The following is a 27,132-nucleotide window of genomic DNA, read 5'->3' as shown; positions in this document are numbered from 1 at the left end:
CTCTAGCCCGTGCGGCTCGGTGGCGGGCGCCGGAAGGTCCGCCTCTGCCGCCGGTGCGTTCTCTATGGCCGCCGTGCGCCGCCTCCAATGGCAGGCCTGGCCCTGCCCAGCCCTGATCAGCTGATGGTGGCAATGTCTGTTGACAGGAGCCGCCTCGGCCGCGGGACTGGGTGTAAGGGCTGGCGCAGAGGGGAGGGGGCGCCGGGCCGGAGGGGGCGGGCGGAGGCGGCCGGCGGGGAGCGCGGCACCCCCTGCCCTCCCCTCGCCGCCCCTCTCCGCCGGGGGAGCGGGGCCCGCTGGGCGCGGAGGGCGGAAAGTTGGGGAGAGAAGTGAGCGAAGGGAGGGAGGCCGGCCGCCCCAGGCAGCTTCCCCTCCCGCCCTCCCCAGGCGGGGAGCGGCCCTGTGGGGTGGGGGCGAAGGGAAGGGGGTGGGCTGGCTGCGGGGGGCCGAGTGGCCTAGGGGGAGGGCTTTCCAACTCCGCACAAAAGGAAGCGGGCAGGGCAGGGGCTGGGGGAGCTCCCGGGGTGTGAGGGGCTGCGGGGCGGTGGCGCGCTGGGCCTGGCCCCCGGGAGGGGGAGGCGGCTGCCGGGCCCGAGCGAGCCCTCTCCCCCCCGGGTGCTGGGTGATGGTGGGGTTTGGGTTCGCTTTGTTTGTTTTTGTCAGATGTGAATCCAAATGGAGCACTCGGAAGGAGGCGAGCAGAGCCAGCAGCAGCAGCAGCCCTGGGGGAAGCTCATCCGGCTGGGTGCTGATGAGGCAGAGCCGCACGTCTTGCTGTTGAAAAGAGAATGGACAATTGGTCGGAAAAAAGGTGGGACAGGGACACACTGCGCTGGCATAGGGCGGTGTTCGGGGGACAGCAGTGATTCCCCCCTCCTGGCCTTCAAAACATTGGAAGGTGGACTGAAACTAATTGGGTTTGGTGCTTTCAACTGTTGGAGGTGCTTGCCAGGCGGTCCCTTATTCCTAATTTACCTCTTGGCTCTGTGTGAAGAGGACGTTTTACACTGACCTTTTTTACCAACTTGTGGCATGTGTACCTTTAAAAGCGAATATGCCTTTTAGGTTGTCTGTGATAGTGTGTACAAATAAGAAAAAAACAATTGTTGATTCGGAAGAGTTTATGTGTATCAGTCCTGTTTACGTTCTCATTTCATTTCTGTGTTAAAATAAGTTGGAACTGCAATGCAAAATGCTTGTGCTTCACAGAAAAGAAAACGCCCACATAAAAGCCCTTAATTGTTGTGGCCGTATGAAGATTGCCAAAAAGTACTGAAAGTTTCTGAGCGGGTTTGAAAGCTTTATTCCCAGAGTCAAGGGCTTCTACTGCTTGCCTTTATTTTAAAGGATTTCATGCTTACTGTAGTTAAAACAGTCATCACAGTGTTTTAATTTTTTTACTCTGCCCTGACAGCACTAATTTTCAGTTTCCCGTTCATCAGTTCAAGCTAGCTGACTGACCAGTCACACTGTAAATGGTCTTGAACAAACACCAGATGCTATAGCTCTATGAGAAATTCAGATAATGTATTGTAGGAACAATGATTGCCTATTTACATCACTTAGATTGATTATCATTACCTAAGCTGTAGGTAAATTATTCAAATCGAGGTCTAGTTGAGGGTTATCTTGCAGAAAAAAGATTAATTTTTGCATATTCTATTGCATCTGTAACTGTTTGCTAATGGATTAATATAATGATTGGTGCTTTGGGTCATAAGTATTGCTCAGAAGATCTCCAGGAGCATTAGACATGCTTGTTTAGAGCATTCTGTCCTTCCTGCTCCCATATGAACGGCTAACTTTCTAGAATAGAATGAAAATGCTGGCATGCTCCTGAATAAAACTTAGTCTACTCACTTTCAGTGGGCTTCCTAGCATCACAAGTTGTGTGGCAACACTTACCACTCTAGCTGTTGATTGGTCCTTGACTATTAGGAGTAGATGGTGACAAACTGTCACCAGCATGTGTAGTGGCTCCTTTCCCTCTGGATACATTGTTCTTGCAGGCTGAGATATAGCGTGAATAGGTGGAAGTGAATCATGTTTGTTAATTATAACTTTTGTGCAAGCAAGTACTTTGAGTCATTTGTGCAAGAGATTAGTAGGGAACTTTGAGCATTACCTTGAACATTCAATGTTAAAGTGAAGTAAAAATACTAGATTTGCTCAGAGCCCTGGAGCCATAGGTAGGAAGGTTTCCATCGTGTCAACCTTGTCATTGTACTTTTGCATATCCCTAAATCTTAGTCTGGATTTTTAATCTCCCTTCAGTGTTATGTATGCCTCCAGAATTTAGAATGAACGCTTCAAATTTGTGTGAATTTATCTCTGCGCCACTCTAGAACAGAGTAATTGTGATTTGATTTCCATCTGTAAGGACTAGGTTGGGGGGGGGCACAACTAAAATGCCTTGAAATGGTTGAAATAAGCTTATATCAAAACATGGGGCTATTTTACAGCTTATATTTATGTATCACATACTAGATTGTGTTGCTGCCTATGTGCCAGTAGAAGTTTTGAACTATTGCAGATGTACATGAGTCAGTTTGTTGTGCATTTATAGCTATGTAGAATGCTGATCTGTCTGTGTAATGTGTATTTTTAAGCACACTGGAAAATCTGCTTTCTTTTTAAGGCTGTGACTTATCTTTCCCTGGCAACAAGTTGGTGTCTGGAGATCACTGTAAAATCATAGTGGATGAAGAATCTGGTCAAGTGTCATTGGAAGATACAAGGTTGGTTCTTCTGTGAACTTCTACTCTTACCTTCCTTTTAGTCTGTGAAGAAAAATCTTGTGTATTGCTCGAGGCATCAATAGTAAATCATTCTCTTTTTTTTGTTTTTTTTTCCCCACTTTTACATCTAGGCTTGTTTTTATTTGTTTTTTTGGCTCTTTCTAAATATTTTCTCTACAAAGCAATTAGTAGTCTACTGGATGAAAAATACTGTTGATGTAATAGTTCTGTAGCACATTTATTTAGACTTGTGAAAAAAGTGATGCCAGCATTCTTACAATCTGTAAGCATGAGTGTGCCTCATTTCAGGCACTTGTGTAGAGAAGAAAATACCTGCAGTGATGATCTCAAAGCATAAAATAGATGTGGAGTAAAAATCTGTACTTGTTATACATCTTTCTGGTATTCAAAATATCCATAGTCTATATGGCATAAGTACTGTAGTAGTCTATCAGTTGTGGTGGGCATGTCAGATAGAGATTAGAGCCTATTCAGTCTAATAATAAGAGATGTTTGCTAGATTTCTACTATTGATATTTCAGTTTTGTTTCTTTCATTTAACCAGAATGATTATTTTCTTTTCTGGGTGTTCCTGTGTTAAGTTAGGCCTGTGAGAACTAAAGCCCTTCATGGAGAAAGATATAAGCACATACTTCACTGGAACTACTGTTAAAAAGCTAAGCTAATTTAGTGGAACTACTTTTAGTATATAAAGTTAATTACATACTACTTCGCATATTGAAGGCCAGTGGACTCGCTATACTGGTGAGACTGTTTCCTGTAGAGTTCCAAGGATACTGTGGGAGTACAAATAGCACTGTAGGGGTTGTAGGTGGTTTCCAGTGGATTTTAGTTTGTTTTCTAGTTTCCTTTTTAAAATTTGAGAGGAATTTGAATTGAAGGGTATTTCTTAGGAAGAGATTGTAACCCTCTTCAAACTTTCATCTGCTTCATTTTTGACAGGATTTTTTTTCTAAAATTGCCAAAAGCTTCTGGTTTATTACATTTCAAGAACTCCATGACATTTTAAAATGCTTCTGTAAACCACATTCTTTTTCTGCCAGGTTATTGCAGTCAGTAAAGAAACAAATAACACTTTTCTGCCAGCTCCCCTCATTTTTCATGTCTGGTAGGCGTTTTATCCAAAGACAAAGAAGACACTTCAAAATATATTGATGTACATACATAAAGAGGAAATTTCACACTTGAGGTTTTGAAGGGTATCATGCCGAATCCCTGTTCCAACATACCAGAATGCAATTAAATATATTGTTCTGGTAGCTCAGGGTTAGAATCAAATACCCGTTCAGCCATTGACAAAAATCCCTCCCAAGAATATTCTGAAAAACCTTTGAACTGTCTAATTGAATGGCATGAACAGTCTGGGGGGGCACTGGCAGAATGTATGAGCTTTAATTGACGATTTTCTTTCAGCAGAATTTTTGCACCTCTGCCCCTTTTCTGTCTCTTGAACAATTAGTAGCTATGTTGATATTAAAAGGAGTCATCTTCAGGGTGAGGAACTCTCTTCCAGATATTTACATGGGCTATGCATTTCTTTTTATTTCCTCAAGTGAAACAGAACATATAGGATTATTCAGGTTGGAGAAGACCTCAAGAAGTCACTTAGTTCAAACTCTATTAAAGATGGACTGAATTTAGGCTAGGTTGTGTAGGCTTTCTCTAGTCAGGTCTTGAAACCGCCAAGGACAGAGATTCTGTAACCTTCCAGGACCCTTATTCTACACCTTAATTATCCTCACAGTGATTTTTTTTTTTTTTTTTTTTTCTTTCCTTGCATCCATTTGAATCTTCCTTGCTTCAACTTACAACCTTTGTCACTTCAGTAAAGTACCAGTCTCTGTCTTGGTAACTTCCTCATAGCTTCTGGAAGGTTGGTTGCTCTTGGGTCCCCTGCTCACCAAGCCTTCTTCTCCCAGGCAAAACAAGCACAGTTCCCCTAGCCCCTTAGCTCATAGGTCTTGTGCTCCAGCCTTCTGGTCACGTTGGTGGCTATCTGCTGGCCTTGCTAGAGTTTATCAAGACCTTCCTTGTACTAGGTGACCCAAAACTAGATGTAATATTTTAGATGTGGACTAACAAGTTCCAAGTAAAGGGGAATAATAATCACTTCACTTGAGTTTCTGACTACACCCCTGTTAATACAGCCAAGTGTGCTGTAGGGCTTCATCACTGCCAGGGCATGCTGCTGACTTAAGCCTAGGCATAAGTCCAAGGTGTATGATCTTATTGCTTAGTCATAAGACCCACCAAGAACCCTGGTTGGTCTCTAGCCTGTACTGTTGCAGGTGGTTATTCCATCCCAGGTGCAGGATTTAGGGTTTGTCCTTGCTGAATGTCATGACATTCCTGTCAGCCCATTCCTCTAGCCTGCCTAAGTGCCTCTGAATGTCAGCCCAGCTCTGCCCCCGCTTTGGTGTCATCCACAAGCTTGTTGAGGGTGTGTTTCCTCTCCACTTCTTGGTTGTAGCTAAAGAAAGTAACTAGGATAGGTCCCTGGATAGATCCCTGGATGGCCTATTCTCCCAGAAGCTGTGGGATGGAATGCTAAATTTTAGGGAAAAATATCAGGCCTAGCTAGCATGTCTAGGAAATGGCTTATAATTGTTACTCTCCAGTATTATCCCAAATTTCAAGACATTTTAAACAGTGAATAAAACCATGTTTGCCTATTATGGCAGTCTCAGAGCATAGCTGTAAATCTAAGCTTAAGAAACCGTTCCTAGTTTCAGTTGCATGTAGCTGGTAGAATTGGTTTAGACCAATGTCATGATAATACAAGCTAAAGAAATTGTGAATGATGCAGAAACATTCCTGCCTGCCTTTTTATTTTTTTTTTCCTATACACACACACACACCCTGAGGCAGAAGGTGCAGCTGGCAGAAAACTAGCAAAGCCAAATTAACTTTAATTTTCTATATAATATATTCATGAAAAGGTGGGGCTTGTTATAGTGGTAGTGTAATAGAAAGGCTGCATCTGTGGAGTACTACAAAGTACTACCAAGTAGATGCTTATGCATGTCACATTCTATGTATTTAACAAAAAAGAATAAGATCCTTTATCTGTTCTGCTTGCCTGTGAGTTGATAGGTAGTGTGGCTACCATTTGCTGAGTCAAGAGACTAAATGGTTTGGTATGACTACTTGCAGAAGACTATCTGTTCTTCTCAGTCTTCCAATGCTTGTGCCAAATATCACATGAGCTCCAAAAAATTAAGCAGGTTAAAAGAAGAAGATTTTTGATTGTTTGAGTTGGCAACACAGATGCCCAGAGTCCCAGAAAAATACTGCAATGTCAGCTTTTTCTTCTCTCAAGTGGAAAATAGTTTGGAAATGTTGCTGTGGTCAAGCTCAGATTTTTCTGGTGAGGAGGAATGCATTGAGGGAGGCAGCTAGTGTGGTACAGTTGAACTGAGTGGACTTTGTTTCTGTATTGTAGCTAAACCAAAGAATATCAACAAATATATGCAGACAGCCAACACTGTTTTTTATCTCCCTGGTAGCATAATGAGTTCTTGGACCTACTTGCGAAAGAATTACCATAAATTTTCAGGTGAAAGAAAATGTGTAGAGAACTCAAAATTATTGAGTACATAGAAGTTTGGAAACACAAAAGCCAGGAGTTAGCAAATAGTACAATAAAATATTTACAGACTCGCCCTTTTTTGGGGTATGTTTCTGCTGTATTTTCCAAACTGTGCACTTAGTTGCTTTATATTGCTTGAAAGAAACCAGATTATACAAGCTGACCTAAGAGTGGAGGCAGTAGTTGGCTTGCCCTAAGTAACAGCAATTATAAGATTCTCCATTTTGAAAAAGAAATTTTCAAATTCTCGTCTTGTCTTCTAGGAATTTTTTTTTTTTTTGAAGGTTTCTAAGTAGTAAGTGACATTTCAGAGCAGGAAACTATTTACACAAGACTGATACTTGTGACAGGAAAGCAGATATTCCCTTTCTGTCGGTAAATCGGAGGATGATTTGGCGCTGGTGTCCTTTACGCTACTAAATTCTCCTCACCATACCAGTCAAAATTATTTCTGTGAACATTAAAAGAATGGAGAATGACACAGTGCAGAAGGGATTCTGTAACTTAATAGAATTCAAAACTCATTTCCATTTACAGTGTGTGCATTTAAATACCAGATAACTGTTAAAACTATTAATCCAGAAGCTTTACCATAAATTACATTATTTTCCTGGTTGGACACTAGTAATTACTAGAAAAGTAACACACTGGCATTTTTCTCAGAAGGATACCAAAGTATCTTACAGCACATAGGTCATTCACCTACTTCAAAAATAAGTCTGTTCTGAGTGAAATGTAGCTGTTCACATCAATTCTGCACAACAGTTGGGATCGGGAAGTAAAGGTGGTGTATGGTTCATTAATCAAACTGTAGAATCACCAACCACATTGGAATTGAGTCAAGGCCTGACTTTTTTTTCTTCCACTCTAGAAAAATGGCATTGGGACCTTTTGTGACATTGTTTCACAACATAGACAATTTATATCCAATAGTTCCGTTTTTCTTCTCTACCTCAAAAATTATACAGCCGGTTGGTATCGATTCAATCTTAAGTCCTAATGGATGGCCTTCAGATTTGGGATTCTCATTGTACTTTCTACTTATTTTATGGGGATCTTCAATTTAAAACATCAGAGGAATATCGAAATGTCATAATTTATCATGTGTATCTGGTTAAAAAATACCCACAATGTTAATCTGATATGTCCCCATATCTCTGTTAAATGCCTCATGCTAAAGCCTGAAATTGGAAATGAAACACTAATACAATTATCTGGTGTAGCTGGATATTTTTTTCCCTTTGATTATTGGCTAAGATATAAAATACAGCTACTTCAGTTTGCTAGTGTATTTAAGAAAAGCTTATGGTTTTCTCTGTAAGTGGTATCAGTTTATTTCTACTTCGTTTGGGTCCATGGGTGCCAAATAATTAGCCATCACTGAAGTTTTTATAACTGTGCAGAACTGAAAAGATTTGGCTATTTGTCGTCAATTTGACAGTTAGGGTCTTGGGTACCTATTTCTGCAAGCTTGTCTCGTGAGACCAAGCACGAGTGTTACTAGATGTGTGATGGGTTTTTCTGTTGTTTTGTTTTTTTCCCAAGAATACCTCACTTGAATTATTGTCCCTTATAACCATTTTGGAACTTGGCAATCATGACAGAACAGCTTCATAAAATACATTGTTGTGACATTTTTTCCTTATGTTTAGTGAAATACTGGGACTAGAAATTGCCTGTAGAAGCTAAACCTCAGTAAGAGACAGTTCTTGTTATTTGAATTTAGCTGTTTTATTACAAAAGAAGGTCTAAAGCATTTAGGGCAGATGGGAGAGGCATGCTTTGTTTTGCCTTCTGGAAAAATAAGGAGATCAAATTTGATGTTTCCTAGTTTTGTTAAAGGACCTCTGACAGGTTTCAGGGACTGTTGTAAGCTTTAGTGTTTCTTTGACAATTGAGGGAGGTGCAATTTTTACTTGGACATAATCTTTTTAATATATTATCACTAGCATCAATGTTAAGTTAAAAATTAGTACAGTTTCTGACAGACTGACTAAAATTCTTTTTTCCTCCTAATTGATAAACTTTGGCATTCTTTTAGTGATGTGTCTGTTCTGCTGGTTCTTTGGTGCTTATGTCTTTCAGGCTAGTCAGCATCTGTGTGCATGAGGTGAAAAGGCAAGCTTAAAATAGTTTTGTTGTTTATAGAAGCTTGCAGATTCATTAATAGAGCAAATATCAATGTGACCCAAAGATTTTTGTTTGTTTCTTGATGTTTAAAGTATAATTTTTTTATATTGTTATGTATGTTGGATTAGTTGATTCAACCATGTAGATAGTGAAAGCAGTTGCAGAGGTAAGAGCAAGAACTGATACCTTAAGGGATCAAGACTTGCTGTAGTGATTCAAAAGGGCTTGCTTTTCCTTTTGACTTTTTAATGTAATGCTTTTGACTTTGTGTCCAAAACAGTACAAAGTTCTAGTTTTCTTTCTCCGTTCATGTTACTAAATGACAAGAGATTTTTCCAGGTTGCTTTTTAAAAGAAAAATAATGAGAAGGGAAGGTGCTTATTTCTAAATAACCATTCCTCTCCTCCGCAAAACCGATCTGTTTGAGGAAGGCTGTTGTCTCCTGGGCACAAGTGGTGGCCTCCAGGAGGTGGCAGCAGAGGTTTGCTGTTATTTCATGCAGCAGCTTGCTCTGCTGAGGGGAAAAAAACAGACTTTCTGTTCGCTTATATTTAGTACTAATTGCTGAGATTTTGAATGGCAGAACTCTGAAATTCTAAAATGCTGCAGCCCTGAAAGAGGCTTATTGGAGCTGAGCTGGAATTATTCAGTACTTAAATAACTTGACTGAGTTAGAAACCACCGATAACTTCTGTATAAAACATCACCCATAGTGAAGGAGATACCTCCATTAATCAGCAATGCTCTGTGTTTTCCTCTTCCCCAATTTAATTTCTTCTATGAGTCTTGGAGTTTTTTTAAGATCAAAATAATTAATTGCAGCTCATCTTTTAATTGTGTATAACTTTTTCTACCTTACTACTCACTTTTGAGCTGCAAACACTCTTAAGTAACCTCAGAATTTTAGGTTTTCTACTATTTGAAGCAAGAGGGGAGGAAAATTAATGCCACATGGCATCCCTGACAGTACAGGAAAAGTTCCTTTGTCGCAGAATGTCTTAGGAGATTCCCAGTGTTAATTGGAAAACATAACCTAGAACTTTTTGAATAGAACTCCTATTGTCCTTTCCTGTTTTATAAAGGGTGGAGATTATTGTACTATCATCTAATTATTTTGAAACACTGGCCAAGTGTCGGGGATCTTTTGTCTGTCTGTTTGGTCAGCTACCATCTCTTTACCAGTAGCTGCAAATGAACTTTGAAGTCCTAGTAGTTCTGCACTTCTGGCTTTGGGAGAAATTTTTTGTTTCTGGACTTTTTTTTTTTTTTTTTTTTAAATCCTGGCTTACATTTTTTTTTTTGAGAGTCAATAGCTTTTCTTTCCTAAAAGTATCTTTTGTTTTCCCTTCCTTCTCCCATGTAATTATGAAAACATTTATGCTAAGTTATCTTTTCTTTCTCTTTACAGTACTAATGGGACAGTAATTAATAAACTGAAAGTGGTTAAGAAGCAGACATACCCTTTACAGACTGGGGATGTGATCTATGTTGTTTACAGAAAAAATGAGCCAGAGAATAGTAAGTAAATGATATTTTTTAAATGGCATGATTAGTCTTTTTTTTTTTTTGGAGTCATGAGAGAAAATAAATATCAGTATAAATGAAACAGAATTACTTAGTCAATTTTAAGACAAATAATTTGCTAATGTTTAAAAACAAGTCTCTGTGGAAGAGGTCATGGATGTGCCAGTTTTTACATGGACAAGTCTGAGCAACTGTCTGAAATTGAAATGTGCCTATAAGTAGTTTTGGAGGAACTAATGCATGGAATGGTAACTAATGAGAATCTGATCACATGCCCAATGCTTCTTTTAGAAGTCAAATTGCTGGGGTAGTTAGTGATACTTTATATATCACATTGAAGCAATTTTTGGCACCAGAAGGAAAGGCTGCAAAAGCTTTTTCTTTTCTTATGTGTTGGAGTTTTTTTGTTTTAAAGAGGGAAGAGGCAAAATATGGGGGAGGCAGGGAAAGCCCTGTAGTGAAAGCAGAATTAGTAAACCTGGAAAAATATTTGTGTGGCCTTAAAGAAGAATCATGACTCACATGCCTATAATTCTTTTCAGGAATTCTTTTCAGGGTGATGTAATTGAAATAACATAATTAGGTTTAAAAAAAAATAAATTAATGGGGGCCTTTCCTCAAAGGTTTTTAAATAAGCCAAGCTATTGTTGGGCAGGAAGTAATGTTCTTTTACGTGTTAACTGGGTATAAGTCAGGGACCAAGGTTTACGTGTAAATGCTCAGTTTTTGCAATGGAACGAAATTAATAAAATATTTCATGAATGATCTGTGTTGTCATCTGTCTTAAAGTTGTTCATAAATGATTTGGGAAATGATAACTATTGAGGCAGCAAAATTTTAATTTCATACCTTTTCATTTCATACAATTTCATTCAGTTATACAGGATCATTAAATTCAACACCGACTGAAAAGATTTACAGAAATAATTTAATTGCTCAATATTATGAAATAACAGATAGGGTTCAACTTTGATAAATGAGGGGGAGAGAGGGAATGCACAAGCTCTGTTTTTACACATTTATTGTTGTGCTCCAGCTGACTGCTCTGTCCATTAGAATGCAATTCTTTTAAGTGTGAAGTGTGTAATATTTAAATTTTAGTAGAGAGCACTCACTTTCTGGAAAAGGCTTTAGATGAAAGAGGCATTTTAAATGTTAATTCTCATTACTGTTTTTGATAGCTCTGAAGTGGAACTTTAAGGTGGACAGACTTTGTATGGTCATAAGCTCCCCTATTATTGTGAAGATAATTGGATATACTGGGAGATGGGAGGGTGTAGTATTAGATATGTTTACAGCATCATGTTTAATAACAACACAAGATTGTATTTATAATTTTCATATAGTAATAGACATATGAACTGTTAATCTAAAAAATTCTAGATCCATACATAGTCACTACTGAAATACTTCCTTTATGAAGTTGCTGTTAATATATATACAGATAGATCAGACAGATTTATGTTGTCTGTTAAAAATGTTAAAAGAAGGAGTGGTAAGCCATATTTGTCTGTATGGCTTGTTTATCTCGCAAAACCTTTCTAAGATGGCACTATTGCAGTTGATGTTATTTGGAAGAATTCATGTGAATTTTCCAGGTACTTTGTATGAACTGAATCACTGATTTCTGTTTGAGTTAAAAGAATTAGCAAGCCTCTAGTTTGCTTTTTCAGCTTCTCCATCTTTAAAGACGGAAAGAGAATTTAGATTTGGCATGCCTATTTGGCCGTTCTGAGTAGTTCTGAAGGAGACAATACTCTGACTTTTTATCAGAAAAAGGATTTCTACAAACTAAGGGAGTCTTATTTTCTTCTAGGTGGCTGGAGATGGAAAAAAGTAGGAAGTTGGGGGAATCTTTGGAACTGTACTAGGTTGAAGTAAGATGGAGAAGAAAGGGATATTATCCAGTTGGTTTTATTAATAGAAAATAAATTAGTTTCTGGATGAAATTTATGGCATGTCTTAATCTGTATTTTTGAGTGTTCATGTATCTCACAAAGAAATTAAATAAAATTGATTGAAGAAGTTGAGAAGTGAGCTCAGAAATAATAAGCTTCAAAGAACTTTCATTCAAGTATCAGTAAAAATACAGTTTGTTCTGACACAGAGCAGATTTTAGGTTTAAGAAATTATTGAGTCTCTGGTTCCATGACTAGCGCAAGCTAAACCACACAAAAAAGCGGCTCTGGCTAGTTTCCTGAGAAGAAAAGATCTCGCTGTGCTGTTCCTAATTGCCTCCTAAGTAGGAGTATTAGCCTGGTACTATAGAGGTGACCTCTCATTTGCCTCTTCTATTGTCAGACACTTTGGGGCAGCAGCCACTAGTGAATAGAAGATGTTTATGTGAAATTAAGGTTAGTGATTTTTTTTGTTTAAAGATTCTGGTCAATATTTTTTCATCTCTTTCAGATGTTGCTTATCTTTATGAATCCTTAAACATAAAACATGATGCAACTCAAGAACCAGTAGGTAAGGAAGTAATTCAAGATCCATGAAGAGGAGCTAAGCTCTGATGACTAATGTAACCCTCTCGAGAGAGTTTGATTCCTTGAAATTTTGAAGCCATAATGTGGTGACTGTCACATAGATCTTTTTCTTTCCTTTCTTCCCTTCCAATTGTAGAAGTTAATGTAGAAAACCAATGCCATGTGACCAAAGATACCTCAAATACAGGAAAAAGTAATGATGAGACCCAAATTACCTCATCACCATCACCTACTCAGTCTTGCTATGAGGAACCACAGCCATCTACTTCTACATCTAACCTCTTTAATGCTTCTTCTACCTCTCTTATTGAGTCTGCATCTGTTCAGCAGGATAATCCTTCTACATCTGGTAAGAATTTAAACATCTATTTATGTCAAGTATTTAAAGTTTTTGATATCCCATCAACTGTTACTCCAGTTTTGAATTTTAACAGATAATCTGTTACCCCTATCTGGGTTTTTAGCATTTGTTTTGTGACGTTCTAGTGAAAGTACCACGTGAATATGTGCATTTTAACTTTCTCTCTGTGAGTAGGCAGTGTAAATCCTGGTGGATGATTAAGGCAATTGTGAGAATTGCTTATGTACAGAGGGGCAGAAAATGCACGTAAATCCCAAACTGTTCTATCTTTACAGTACAGTTTTGTAGTGGAGCACTGGTGAAAACTTAGCAAATCTATGTGGCTCATATAACAAAGTAAGTAGATATGGGTTCTTGCGCTCATGCAGTCACTCTGAGAAACTACTCTAATTGTCACTGTTACTGCTGCCAGTTGCCAGTCCCCTTTCCCTTGCTTAGAGTTCTGAGGCCAAAATATACCACATGGATCCCTAGTCCAGTATCTTGCATTATCTTGTTAAGTGTAATACCACAGTGTCACATAACTTTTACAACAGAACTGGAGCAAGAACGGCTATCTAGAAAATGGCATTTGTTAACAGTTCATTGGGACTTTCTAAACATTCTCCTATGAAAAAGCTTTGCCCTCTGCAATGATCCTGACCTGTTCAATATTGCGTAAATCCCCTGCCTGGCACCTTTGTCAGGAAGACCTGGTGTGGATAACAGTTTTATGAATAAATACTCTATAATTTAAAGAGGAATGGGGATTTTAAGTAGGGTTACACAATTGATAGCCTGTTTCCCCTCAGGTCTTCCAATTAGTCAGGTTGGCTCAGAATGTATTTAGTATAGTCATGCAGACATTAATTTTTTTGCTCTACTTCCTGTTCAGATGTTTGGATTATGTGTGTGCATTATCAGTGTTTGAGTACTTTTTTTTTTTTTTCCCACATCCCATGCAGCTATGTTCATGTTTCTGTTTTTATTTTTCAGGATCACAATCCACAGTTTTCACTCCTGTGCCTGCTTTCCCCATCTTAGAATCTGTGTGTCTAAGAGCACTGCATGAAGAACATGAAAAGCTGGATCTGAGTTCTGAAACTTCTGCAATCACTTCAGAAATCACTGACAAAGAAAAAGCAGAATCAGATTCTCAAAGGACAGGGGAGGAGGAAGGTTTGGAACCTGCTAAGAAGAAACTAAAAGGAGGCTAGTATACTACAGTATTGTGCAACCTACCCTGCACTCTTTTATTTTGATGTTATTCTTGAAAGTTAGTTTTAAAAACTTAGAAACTTAGCTATGTCCATTTTTTATAGAAGCCCAGTGAGATTAACAGAAGCATGAGGATCTGTGCTTATTTTTCTTTATTAATATAAAATAAATTCAAAATGCATGCACATCAAACCTGGAAGATTATGAAAGTTTATGTTAGTAGGGGATAGGTAACTTTTTTCCTCCTCACAATGTTGTTTTATGTTTTAGTATGATATTAAATAAGAAAAGCAAAAGTCCCCTTTGTTCCACTCTCCTCCTCACCACCACCACCACCACCACCTCCCCCCACAGTTGAGTCAGGTCAGCCGTCATCAGTCTTTCTTCAATTTGTTTCTTTTTTCTTATTGACTTGATTTCTGGTCCAGTGAAAATAATGTCTTCAGGAGCAGAAGCTTTTATGTGTAGAGCAAGAACCTTTAGTGGGACTATTTCCAGTGAACAGTGAATCAGTGTATATCTTTCAGGTCTTTTTTAACAGTTAAATAAAAATAAATTTTAAAAAACTTAAAAAACCCCTATATACTGTGGAATTTCCTGTCTTTGTAGATGAAGATGCTCGTCCAAATCTTTCACCAGCAGCTCCAAGTGAATGTATAATTAAAATTGGCTCTGAAGATGCAAAAACATCAAATATGAAACCAGATAAGATGGAAGAAACATTAACTTGCATTATCTGCCAAGAACTGCTGCATGACTGTGTAAGGTATGTATGATTGACAAAAGCGGTAATTATGTGTTAATAATATAAGAAGTTTGGTGACAACTGTTTGAGGAAGACAGGATATTTAGGGTTTTCACAAGCGTTTCTGAGTCCTCGTTTCGCCCCCCATCTATATAATCAAATTAACGCTAAACAGTTTTTTGAGTGTTATGAATGTATCTGAAAAATGAAAAAACTGTGTTTTGACTCCATTTCTTTCATTGTTTTCATGTTTGTGTTTTCCAGTTTGCAGCCTTGTATGCATACTTTTTGTGCTGCCTGCTACTCAGGATGGATGGAAAGATCTTCTCTGTGTCCAACTTGTCGTTGTCCAGTAGAACGTATTTGTAAAAATCACATATTGAACAACTTGGTTGAAGCTTATCTGATTCAGCATCCAGGCAAGTTGAACAGTGTGTGTAACAGAATCTGATGTGTTTCACACATTGGTGCATAACTGATGTATGCACAAACTGTTGTCTATTAAATTTCTATGTATGTTTTATTACTCTGCTGTTTTCTCTGACATGGCTGTAAGAAAACAATTGTATTTAATATGACATAATAACTTGTAATATTTCAAATACTAGTGAGAATTGAAGGTGATTTCATACTATAAGTATGCTAAGAATTCTTAATTGTATTTTGCTACTTAATCATAAGAAGGATATCATTTTTATCAAATAGAGCACACTGAATGATTAGGCCACCTAAACTGAGATACTTCTAAAAAATATACTTGAATATGGATTTAATTAACTTTGATCATGGCCTCTTGAAAACAAAGCTTAAGTTGCCTGATACTACACTTCCATTAACAGAGAGGGGAATTTAACTAAGATCTTCTGGAACTCTGTTATCCAAAAATAGGTTTTATGGAAATGAAAACACAATAATCATAACTGTGTTAATAAAGTAGGGTGGGGATAAGAGATGTAAGTTGTTTTTTTTTTTTTCCTCTTGAAACTTGAATTTGGTTCTCATGCCAGATAAATGTCGTAATGAAGACGATGTACGTAGCATGGATGCTAGAAACAAAATTACTCAAGACATGTTGCAGCCTAAGGTGCGGAGATCTTTTTCAGACGAGGAAGGAAGTTCTGAAGATTTATTGGAATTGTCAGATGTAGACAGTGAATCTTCAGATATCAGGTATGTCTATTTAAGTTGTGCACTGAATTAGATTCTCCAGGGGTCTGGAGCCACCTCCCCTATGAGAACAGGCTGAGAGAGTTGGGGTTGTTCAGCCTAGAGAAGAGAAGGCTCTGGGGAGACCTTAGATTTAGATTAGATATAAGGAAGAAATTCTTTCCTGTGAGGATGGTGAGGCACTGGCACAGGTTGCCCAGAGAAGCTCAGTGTCAGTGCCTCAGAAGGCAGTGTTCAAGGCCAGGTTGGACACGGCTTTGAGCAACCTGGTCTAGTGGAAGGTGTCCCTGCCCGTGGCAGGGGTTGGAACTAGGTGATCTTTAAGGTCCCTTCCAACCCAAACCACTCCATGATATGATTCTATGATATGATATGTTTGAATGCACAAACCTACAAACTGATTTAGTTTCACAAAAGCTGTTATTGCTAATAGTGTTTTCATGATCATTGGCAGCATTAATCTTACTTTTGTTTTCAGGTAAGTTCATTCTTGCCAGTAGTTATCTTGGCAATTCTACTGGCCATCCTACTGAACCTTGAGCAGTCAACAACAAATAATTAAAATTAGAACTTCCTAAAAGTCCAGCAAGATTCAGTTTATGACCAACAGTTCTATCCTGAGTTGTTCAAGAGCCTCACATGAGATGTGTGAAATTACCTTTTCCAGTTACGAATTTTCTGTTGCTTTAGAGAAAACAGAAAACTTTCTGGCTAAGATCTTGTTAGGAGATGTAACAGTCCATGATGCTATGAGTACAGCTGCAGTGATTGTGCTTTCTTAAGTGTCTGGAATGCTGCTTTCACCAGGTGTGTGGTACTGAGGCAGCTGATGCTTGACCTAGGGATTCCCAGGCACCAAAATATTTCCTCTTTATTTCCAACAGCAAACGTTTTTTGCTGTGTGTAGAGGGGGAACAGAAGGACTCTTAATGTAGATAATTATTCCAGCTTTGTTCCTCTCTTTCTTGTTCATCTTGCTTCCAGTCAGACTGCTCTTTTTCTCTTTCTTTTTTTTTTTAAACGACCTGGGGAATACTACAAAATACAAAGTTTTAATCTGTTACAACTACAGCAGTCTTCCCACCTGTGATGTACTGAGTTACGTAAACTTCCATATGTTACTGGATGAAGAAACTCCAAATTTCAATTTTGAAAGTATGACCCACCCTGTCTACCATAGGGATATGAGTTATATTTGCGTTTGTTGGGTGTGATTTCCTATGACCTTATTTTATTCTTTCAGTCAACCATATATAGTATGCAGACAGTGCCCAGGGTATCGAAGACACTCTGTTCCAACTCTGCCTGGCACGGGCCAAGAGACAGAAGCAGGAGAAATGCAAGCACTGGGAGATGCACCATCTACATCTGCCAATTTCCCTGCAGGTCAGTGTTGTGGAATCTTCCCAGTAGTGCAATACTAAAATTCTACAACTCATACACCTGTTATGAACTAAGCAAGCTCAGTTTCATAGTACTGTGAGAGTATAACCACTGCGCATTGGTGTCTTCGCAAATATCATGAGATTTGACCATGGTTTTTCTGTGGCTGTCCAAAATACATTGCTGATGGCTGATAGTTCTTAAACAGTTCTACATATTGAAATATTTTACACACCTACATAGTTTAAAAGTCTGAATGCTATTTTTCTGCTCTTTTATAGAATCTTTGTAAAAATTATATTGCTTGCTTGTTACTTTCAGATTTTTATGTTGCTAGTATTCACTAAGATTCCTAGTCCAGATTGCAATTGTGTACATTGTTCAGTCTATCCTTTTTTTTCTGTTTTAACTCATCCAGCTGTCCAAGAATATGTGTGTCCTGCTCAAGGAAGTCATGTAATATGCACCTGCTGCTTTCAGCCAATGCCTGACCGAAGAGCAGAGCGTGAACAGAATCCTCATGTTGCTCCTCAGCAATGTGTGTATTTTCTTAAAAATTTTTTTTAATCTTGGCTATAGAACTAAATCTCTCCTTATTTTTAATTAAACTTAAGTTTACTTTGAAGACTGTTCTATATTTGAATATTCTTTATCTGGACTCTTGTAGTGATAGCATGAAAGAATCTTCCTTTATAAAATTTGTTATTCCTCTAGAGAATGTATTTTAAATTAGAAAGTTGTACTTCTTTTTAACCAAGCTTATCAGGGCTCTATTGTTGTTGATTTATAAAATTAATTGTTGAGTTTTGTTGCATGCAGTTCCTTACAGGGGTTCTCTTTTGTTATTTTATAGGTACAGTTTGTCTGCAACCCTTCTGTCACTTATACTGGGGCTGCACTCGGATGGCATGTTTTGGCTGTTTGGCACCATTCTGTGGTATTGTGGAATAATCTTTCTTATGCACCTGCTCACTTTGCAATAATGTCTGTCTGTCTTGAACTTTAGGTAATTTAAGAAATATAATAGATTAGTTCTTAGCACAGTGATGCAAAAGGAAACAAAGGCTCTGTCCTCACATCACAAATATAAAAAATTCTTGAGTGGTATGCATCTTAATTTGGAGAGAATTTAACTTCTTGTCTTCATACCATATTGGGCTTGAAAACTACACTTGTTGAGCACAGTGCTTTCATGTATAAAAAGAATTATGGTGTATTTCAGCCTAGTAAGAGAATCATACAAATCAATGCAAGAGCTCTGAACAGCTGATGTTAACTGATTAAAATAGAACCTTACCCTCTTAAACATGCAGACTTGTGAAACTCAAAGTATTAGACATTTTTAAAAACTAAATTAAAATAGTTGAAATTACATGGCTGCAGTTTGAAGCTAATGGAATATGCTTTAATAGTACTGTTAATTTGTGCAGATTAGCAGTAGTGTTTGTGCACTAAAGGTGAAATTGTAAAATCACAATGTCTTGTCGCTGATTGCCACTGGAAGTTACATATCACATGCTTTAATGTATGTTGAATGCAGTCATTCCCATGGTGCTCACATGAGTCTGTGCATGTTATTTCAGGAAACAGAAGAACCTTCAGAAAATGTGTGAGGGCCATGGGGTTGGGAAAGAAATAGTAACTTTTCTTCTTCTTGTTCTGATTAGAAATAAATCTTGGTGATAAGTGTTTAGATGGAGTCCTAAATAACAACCACTACGAGTCAGATATCCTAAAGGTATGTTTAAAAATCGTAATGTATGATGCATAATAATAAATGTACAAAGTTTAAGATGTATTCACTCGTGAAATGATAATGATGTGCTGCCTAACAGTTACAGTGGCAGCATTATGTCACTTGCAGCACCTGATTCTAAAAGGGACATTTAATGAACCCTGAATGTTCAGCTGGACCAAAATTATCGTTACTGTGTCTAGATTGGAAGTATTTTGGGGTGATAATTTGACTTTTAGTCTTTGTGTAAGAGGGAATCATATTCTGGAGATACATTCCATTTAGCATCAGCTCTTCCCATACCACCCAAATTAACAACAACAACAAAAAAATCACTTTCATGCAATCCTGATGTTTAATTTCTCCAACACGTATGTCTGACAGGTGCCAAGAAGGACAAGGTTCTAGACCTAACTTCTGAATTTGACTTTAAATGATGGATAGACACACTGTAGAATTCAGATATGTATGGTTGTTAAATCATAAAAAGATTTTACTCTCATTAAGTATTTCTTAGGGAAGCCAGTTTCTACAGCCTAAAGTATAACATCCAAAATATTAATTAAGAGAAAAATAATTAAGTAAAATATACCAGGAAAACAAGGCTTGTTAAATATTTTTTTCCCATACAAGTTAAAGGAAAATACTTTGTCCATACCATAATGGGGTTATCTACATTAGGTAAACTGTATGAAGTCTTGATTTAAGGTAAATGAGAGTGTGACTGACATGATTCTGTTTGAGTTCTTTTGGCAAAATGAGGATCTTCTGAAAAAAAGATACTGAGTGGACAGTTTTATCGATGATACAAAAGTATCATGCTAATTAAGTTAAAGATATTTAATTTTTACTTGTAATCAGCAGCAACCCATTTTGAAAACCTAGTTAGATCTAGATTTGGAAATATTTGAGTGTAAATGTCTTGGTAACTCTAATGTTGGGGATTTTTCTAGATTAAACAATTACATTACTCTTTTCAGGATTACCTGGCATCCAGGGGTTTGACATGGAAAAATATGTTAAACGAAAGTCTCTTAGCTCTTCAAAGAGGAGTTTTTATGTTGTCAGGTATGTGTTATGTTCATTTTTGTACATGTATAGCTCCTTGTCTATATATAACTCAGTAATATTATCAAGAGGTTTGAAGTTCTGTGTACATAACCAGTGCCATCATGAAATTTTTGTTAAATCTGATTTCTCAAGCCTTACACTGACATTCTGTACCAACTGGTTTTCTCCCCAGATTACAGAATTACTGGGAACACAGTGCTTTGCTACTGTTGTGGCCTTCGCAGCTTTCGAGAACTTGCCTACCAGTACAGGCAGAATATTCCTGTTGCTGAATTGCCAGGTGGGGATTGCTTTGCACAGTAAGGGGGAAAAGTCATTTAAAGAGTTAGTCAGTTTTATCCTTGTATCCTTGGGTTTTTTGGCACCTCCGTGTAGCCCAGTGCAAATTTCTTTGCAGGGCTAATATGCTGATTGCTTTACTTGTCAGCTGAAAAATTTGTGTATAGTTATTGTCAGACTCCCTAATGGAATCTTTTCTTTCAGTATGATTTCTCATTTGTGGAATAAATATATCTGCATAGTGAAAAGAGGAATTCAGTAAAATCCAGAATATAGTCAACAGGAACTCATTGCTGTAGTTTAATTTATTTTCCCATTTAAATACAGCAAATGATGCACCTCCTGAACAATTTCACATTTTACCAGCTTTCAACTAGGAACAAGAATGTTTTCATAAATTAATTCTAAATCTGTTTGCATTTACAGTTTTAGTATAAAATAGCATGCAAGCAACTGTGCCTCCTTCAATCCTAAATCTGTTGGGAACAGAAGCTCTTCCAACAGTCTACTTTTAAATGTTACTTTTGTCCATCTAGTTCCTGTTGTTAGCAACAGCTTCCCTGTCTTTAACTCTTGAGATCTCTGCTTCTGCTGCTGTGCATAATGAGAGACAGTCAGTCTACCTTGTTTCTCCTTAGTACTGCTTTTCATTTTAGTGTAATGGCCTGCTAGTCAGCTGAGTTAATATATGTAAAAGTGGGGAAAGAACAACACACTCTGCCCAAATTAATAATTTTTTCTTTCATATGGAAATGTATCTAGATATATGCCTAGTGTCTTAAACTATGAAGTCCATCTCTGTTAAATGAAATGGTAAAATTTCATTTGACAGCACTGAGAACCAAATCCCTTCATTGTAAGTCTGTGTGAGCCTGATATTCAGAATGATTTTTTTTTTTTGTCCTTTACTAAGTGTTTGCTTTGTTTCTAGAAAGGTGAACCAATATAGTTTACAAGCATTCTTGCCAATCGTGTCTTGTTTCTCTACAAAGCCTGTTCTGATGAGTAACCACCATGAGCAGTGGCTTAATAATCTACATCGCCTTATTTAATGACTTCTGTAATGAATGTAGAATTTCATTTTCTCTTTTTGTAGTGACTGTCACATCACGTCCTGATTGCTACTGGGGGCGCAACTGTCGAACTCAGGTCAAAGCACATCATGCCATGTAAGTTATACAATTCAGAAAGTGGTTTGGGGTTTTGTTTCTTTAAAAAAACAAACAAACAACAAACTACAAAAAAACAACCTTTGAAGTGCCAGAAATTGCGTGAGTAACACTGTTGCAGCATAAGGAAAATTGGGTGAGCTTTGGGGGTTTTTTTTGTCGTTTTGTTTTTTGAAACGAGCCCTTCGTGCATGTCAGAAGGGCACCGCTAGCACTTGTAAGTTGATGCAACCCATTGCTGACACTTCTTGCATGTTGTTTTCCACCCACAGCTCTCCTTCGTTCCTTACGCTGAAGCAGCTTCTCATTTGCTCCTGTCTGGGTGCTTCTTAAAAACACTGTATATATGATAATTAACCCTGTGCAATTTCCACTTGAAACTATGAGAGACCTTTCTAGTGAAGTGCAACATACTTTGAAGGGGGAAAACTTGGTGGGAATAATTTGCAACAAGAGAAGCAAGAGAAGTTTGGAACATGTAACATTAGGAACCTGGTGTGGCTTAAAAGTTCCTGGTTTTGGAGGAGTTTCTAGGTCTTATGCCTCTGACCCAAGCAATTTGGCTTATGGTGAAAATGAAATACTGAGCCTGTAAAGAGATTAACCCTCTACTTCTTAAGTGTTTTAATACATCTAGGGGACATGGACTCCTGGTATCTGGTCATTCATGAGAAATGTCCATCCAAAATAAATTAAGGTCCTTGATTAAAAAAAAAAATCGAGGCCACTGATAACCAATGCAATTTCATTCATTCATGCACGTGTGGTAAGACAAATATTAAAGATTTGTAAAACAAAACAAAAATAATCTACTGAAGAGCTAACTGATTCCAGGGACAGTAAAAATATCCTTCTTGCTTTATGAATAATTCTCTAAATTCTCAGTGCATTTTAGGATAGAGGAGCTGTTACCCTTTATTGAGAAATTGCTTTAATGAATAGTAGATTCTGCAGTATCGTTCTAATACTGCAATGAACATACACACTTAGCATAATTCCTTTAATATTTAAGGTACTATGGGTTGCAAATAACCAGACTGTACAGCTCAAGCAAGCAGATCATAAGAAAGATTTGTAAAATATTCATCCCCTGTGTCTTACAAATTCAGAGGGCTTTGTCAAATAACTTAAAAAAAAATAATTTGGGATTTAAGTTGCAAATGTAATTCAAAGTACCACTGCTATCTGTAACTTCACGTTACAGGACTGTCTATGTTCCCAGAGGAGATTTTGTTCTGAAATGTTAGAGAGTTAATTCAGTATCAAACTACTCACCAGTCGTCTTTGTTCATATTGTGGTGCATAATTCCATCTAGAATAGAAATAACTCGGGGTTCTTCTCCTTTTTTCTTCTCCTTTTTTCTTTCATGCATTAGCTGTTCCTAGAACTTTACTGGATGCTGCTCTTAGTTCCTAAAATCCATAAAAGTATAATCCATAAAACCTCCTAGATAACCAGTTACGGGTTTCTTTTGTTGAGCTAAACTGTTTTGCGAAGTAGTTTGGTTATGTAAGCAAGGTTTCTTATTCATGGTCTCTTCTGCATCATCTCTTCCACATATGTACATATATACACACTCAACACACCAACTCCTGTTTCAGTTATGTATCAGGGGATGCATAACCCAAGTAAGAGAAAAACAAAGAATAAATAGTGAGATGTTTTTGAGAATTGGAAAGAAGCGCCTCATACAAAATTGTGTTGTCTATTTAAGTCATGAAGACAGGATTGCCATTCCCATAAAACCTAAATAATGCAGAATGAGAAAAGCTTCTTTTCAGAAGATTCTAAGCCAGTGAAAGAACATGTTTATGTTGAAATGTATCATTAGCTTGGTTAATTCTAGTTCCTAGTGACTTGTGTAATGCTGTCTACTAAAAATTACTAGTGTCTCGCAGGGCAAAATTAACTTACTGGTTCCTGTTTTAATTGCCTTCTGGGTTTGAAGTATATGCAGAAGTATAGAGGAATGCATTTAATAACAGGTTTTCTGCATGCATAATAAAACTAACAAGGGTTAGGCAGGAGAGATGTTGAAAATCCTGTTACAGATAACATGGTAGTAGAGTACAATCTAAACAGGTTTTGAAAAACAGCTATGTTAGTGTGTAAATGTTCTGCTTTAAACTGTTTAACATTTAAATTATCCTGTGAAAGATGCTGACTCTTTTTTGTTGCCTGACTTCTGAGAACTTTGTTATATTTTAATACTTTTTGGTTTTTTTATTTCAGGAAATTCAATCACATTTGTGAACAAACACGATTCAAGAACTGAATACTTGTAGTCTGTAGAGAGGGGACAAAAACCTGTTAACACTGCTTGTACAGTTTAAGGTTTCAGGGGATCTTCTCAGTTGCCCCATAGCAGGGAATCAATAACTTTTGCATCAGGTAATCTGGTGCGAACTTTTTAATTTGTAGAATTTTACAGCTGTACACAAATAAGGTAGATTTTTTTTTCCAACAAAGTCCAGCAAGCATTGCATTCCATCCTCACGACTACAGTGTCCCTGTATCACTTCAGTGAAGAACAGAAACAGAAATCACACACGCAAAAACCAGCCATATCTTGGGAAGACCTAAGAATAAGGAGTGTATTTGCACTACTTGTGAAGAAACTAAGAAAAATCCTTAGACTTAAAATAGAAATGTTTTGTAAAAGTATCTGATGGATATTTCAAGAGCCATTAATATTTAAGAAGGAAATTGTCAGTGTATATTTGTAACTGCATTTTGCGGTAGTCTGATGTTTTGTCACTACCCATTGCATTTGGGCTAGAAACTATGTTAATATTCACTTTTTAAAAAAATAATTCCGTCCATTAAACAGCTGTTTCAACTTAAAGCTTCTACCATATGTGCAGTGTTATAGTGGAAGTAGTACAGTTTCTTTTCTTAGTTTAGTCGTGTTGATGTTTTTATTCACATTAAATTACAAAAGTAATTGCACAAAAGTTTGAAAATAACATTTAAAGTTGGGGTAATACTTGAAGCAGAACAGACTTCTGCTAATATTACTTCTGTAGTGTTTTATATCAGAAGACCAAACAGTGCTTTTGACATAGAGCAGCCAGTAGGATACACTGGTTTGTTTTTTGTATTTCTTTTTTTTGGTTTGATACCATATGCTAAATATGTACCTCTGCCATGCAGCTGTTCTCTAGCATGCATACACTGGTGAAAATGTAGAAAAAGCTATAATTTAAAACAGAATATAGCAGCTTTACTGGAAGGAACAATCTTACAGAAAATAATTCCGTTTGGACAAATTGTAGCAATATGGAGGCATTTCTGTGTAGGGATAGGGATGACGAAGGGGAACACTGGTGTCACTGACATAAAAAGTGTAGATTTTATTTTCATGCCTTCTGCAGAGCTCATTCAGGAAACGTCCTGAGCATCATTTGAAGAAAAAAAAAAAATCCTAACACAGCCCCTCCCCCAAATTGATATGATCTAATCTGTTTCATCATAGTCTGATAGCTAATGCTGACAAACCTCAACTGGGACCAATTTTTCTTTCATCATTACCTAGAAGAGTGAAACAGAATGAGAAGAAAGCATACAAAGTTACCTCTGTAGATATCATGTTGTTTTTAATTATGCCTTATTTTATGAACAGGATTTATACTTCAATGTTAAAAAGTGTACACACAAAAATCTTGTGGTATAATGGAGCACAAATGATGCAGCACATCGTGTCTACTGGTGTCAGCGAATTAAACAACTATTTCCAGTAATGCACATCTTAATATGAATGCTAATTAGAATGATGCATTTCTGTTTAGTTTTTTATTTTTGAAAATAGCTGTCGCAAGGATGGGTCTGTAGACCATGCCCGTATGCTATTAAAAATACACCTTGGTGTGGACTTCTCTTCCTAATCTCTGGGCATTTTCTCCTGTGAGTAGGACTGAAATTGGATCTGGAATAATACTTGAAACTTCTTTTAACAACAATAGTGTGTTTCTGTCTTTTAGTATTATTAACAATGTTCTGTTGCTTCTGTATTTGTATTTTATGTTTAGATTTTTTTTTTTAATCGTTATTGTATCTTCTCAGGACAACCATTCCCAGCTGTTTTTGATCTCATTTTCATCTCTGGCTGTGCATGTAGCAAATTGAGTGCAGTTGTGGAGATCAAGCACATTATATGCAGAAATGTGCTTTGCGTTCTCATTCACCACTTCCCACACCCCAGATGGGCTTTCAGCATAGACTTGTCACTGTGCTAGTGTTCAAGCCTCTTGTGCTGAATTTTTTTTGTTGGTCAAGAATAATGTGTCTACAGTACTATGTACAACCTCGCTTGCACTTACTCAAGTTATGTTTATATAGGGATATATTATGTGACTTTAAGAAAAGAAAATGAGGGGAAAAAACCAAACAACAAAACTCATGTACTTAACATCTAAACTACCTGTGCAGTAGAGGTCCTTCAGATTCCTTTTATAAACCCCTCTTCCTTTTCCCTGTTACAGATAATTAATCTGCCTTTCTATGCATATAGGGTTGCGGTAGTGCAATGGAATGAAGGGATTTTTTGTCATTTATTATTGTACCAGGAAGAGATGAGAAATTAACTTGCAGATGGGGAGGGTGAATAAATCCTGATCTTTATATGCTCTTAAGTAAATAAGAGTATCTGTCATGGGTATTACATACTCTATACATTAGACCTTTTTAAATGTATGGTTACCAGGTGATAGTTAATGTGATAAATGTATGAACTATGCTTGGTGTAATTGTTTAAATACTGTAAAGGTGCAGCATATTTTTAACCTGTCTAAAGCACACCCCCACCTCCTTTATAAGAGATATTTGAAAGCTGAGCATGAAATGTGGTAGAATAGATGTTGTGAAAACCAAGGTGATTATGATAGGGTTTGACATAGTGGTGAACAAGGTATATAGTCTCTCTCTTTGAGAAGGTTCTTTTATAAAGAAGGTGGAGAGTAGTTCTTCCAGTTCTCTTTTGTGATTTATTTTTTTCCTGAACTAAGAAGTTATTAATTAAAAAACAAAACAAACCTCATGGAAGTTGTCTGTTTCTGTTTCTTCTGTGGCACGTTCACTCACCACAGAAATGGATGTATGCAACACTTGCTAATGTTTGGTCAAGCTCTTAGTTATTTGAATGTTGAGATTTTACAACTAAATATTATTCTTGAACTTGTAACTGCAAATGACATGAGTTTTTGTGTCATTCCAAGAAATTCTCTCAAACTTTCTTAAAAGTGTCAGATGATATCACAAAGGATCATCAGTATTTATAGGATTTATAACAAGTGATATAAGCAAAAAACCTATTAACTAGAGTTCATTTTTGTCAAGGTGACTTCAAGATGCTAGTAAATAAAAGTTTGCTGCTTCTAAAGAAGTGGATACTATTTCAATTTTTTGCAACACCATAAACACTGAAGTGACAAGCATTATACCACTAATTGATCTAACAGCAGGGTAGAGAAAATGTCACATTGTGCTCATCTTTACAATGATCTATTTTGTATAAGTTATAAGATTTCAAATGGCTACT

The 27,132-nt window shown here is 37.3% G+C and overlaps 1 protein-coding gene across 4 annotated transcripts; it reads left to right on the top strand.

The window, feature by feature from the left end:
- CHFR (checkpoint with forkhead and ring finger domains) lies at nucleotides 1-26,631 on the top strand. Of its 4 annotated transcripts, none has more exons than XM_074886989.1 (18): nucleotides 1-53; nucleotides 664-811; nucleotides 2,639-2,738; nucleotides 9,887-9,996; nucleotides 12,412-12,471; nucleotides 12,625-12,837; nucleotides 13,825-14,040; nucleotides 14,656-14,812; nucleotides 15,056-15,210; nucleotides 15,799-15,961; nucleotides 17,202-17,344; nucleotides 17,760-17,879; nucleotides 18,195-18,278; nucleotides 19,009-19,079; nucleotides 20,057-20,144; nucleotides 20,320-20,427; nucleotides 21,523-21,595; nucleotides 23,829-26,631. In XM_074886989.1, the coding sequence occupies exons 2-18, from the start codon at nucleotides 676-678 to the stop codon at nucleotides 23,869-23,871; spliced, it is 2,040 nt and encodes a 679-aa protein (XP_074743090.1). In that variant the 5' UTR covers nucleotides 1-53; nucleotides 664-675; the 3' UTR covers nucleotides 23,872-26,631. The 4 variants fall into 4 exon arrangements, 3 of the variants coding, with proteins under 3 accessions (XP_074743090.1, XP_074743087.1, XP_074743088.1); XM_074886986.1 differs by lacking the exon at nucleotides 1-53 and adding an exon at nucleotides 66-172; XM_074886987.1 differs by lacking the exon at nucleotides 1-53 and having other exon boundaries at nucleotides 506-811.
- Nucleotides 26,632-27,132: the final 501 nt, after the last annotated feature.

Source organism: Strix uralensis, chromosome 17 (assembly GCF_047716275.1).
Source record: "Strix uralensis isolate ZFMK-TIS-50842 chromosome 17, bStrUra1, whole genome shotgun sequence".
Taxonomy (NCBI): Eukaryota; Metazoa; Chordata; class Aves; order Strigiformes; family Strigidae; genus Strix; species Strix uralensis.
This window is presented reverse-complemented; position numbering and strand designations above follow the sequence as displayed.

Excerpts from the sequence above, each read along its gene's own strand:
- CHFR (XM_074886989.1), top strand. The coding sequence starts at position 676 with ATGGAGCACTCGGAAGGAGGCGAGCAGAGCCAGCAGCAGCAGCAGCCC. Across the intron at positions 20,145-20,319 it reads AGGAGTTTTTATGTTGTCAG|ATTACAGAATTACTGGGAAC; the intron begins GTATGTGTTATG and ends TTTTCTCCCCAG. Across the intron at positions 21,596-23,828 it reads GTCAAAGCACATCATGCCAT|GAAATTCAATCACATTTGTG; the intron begins GTAAGTTATACA and ends TTTTTATTTCAG.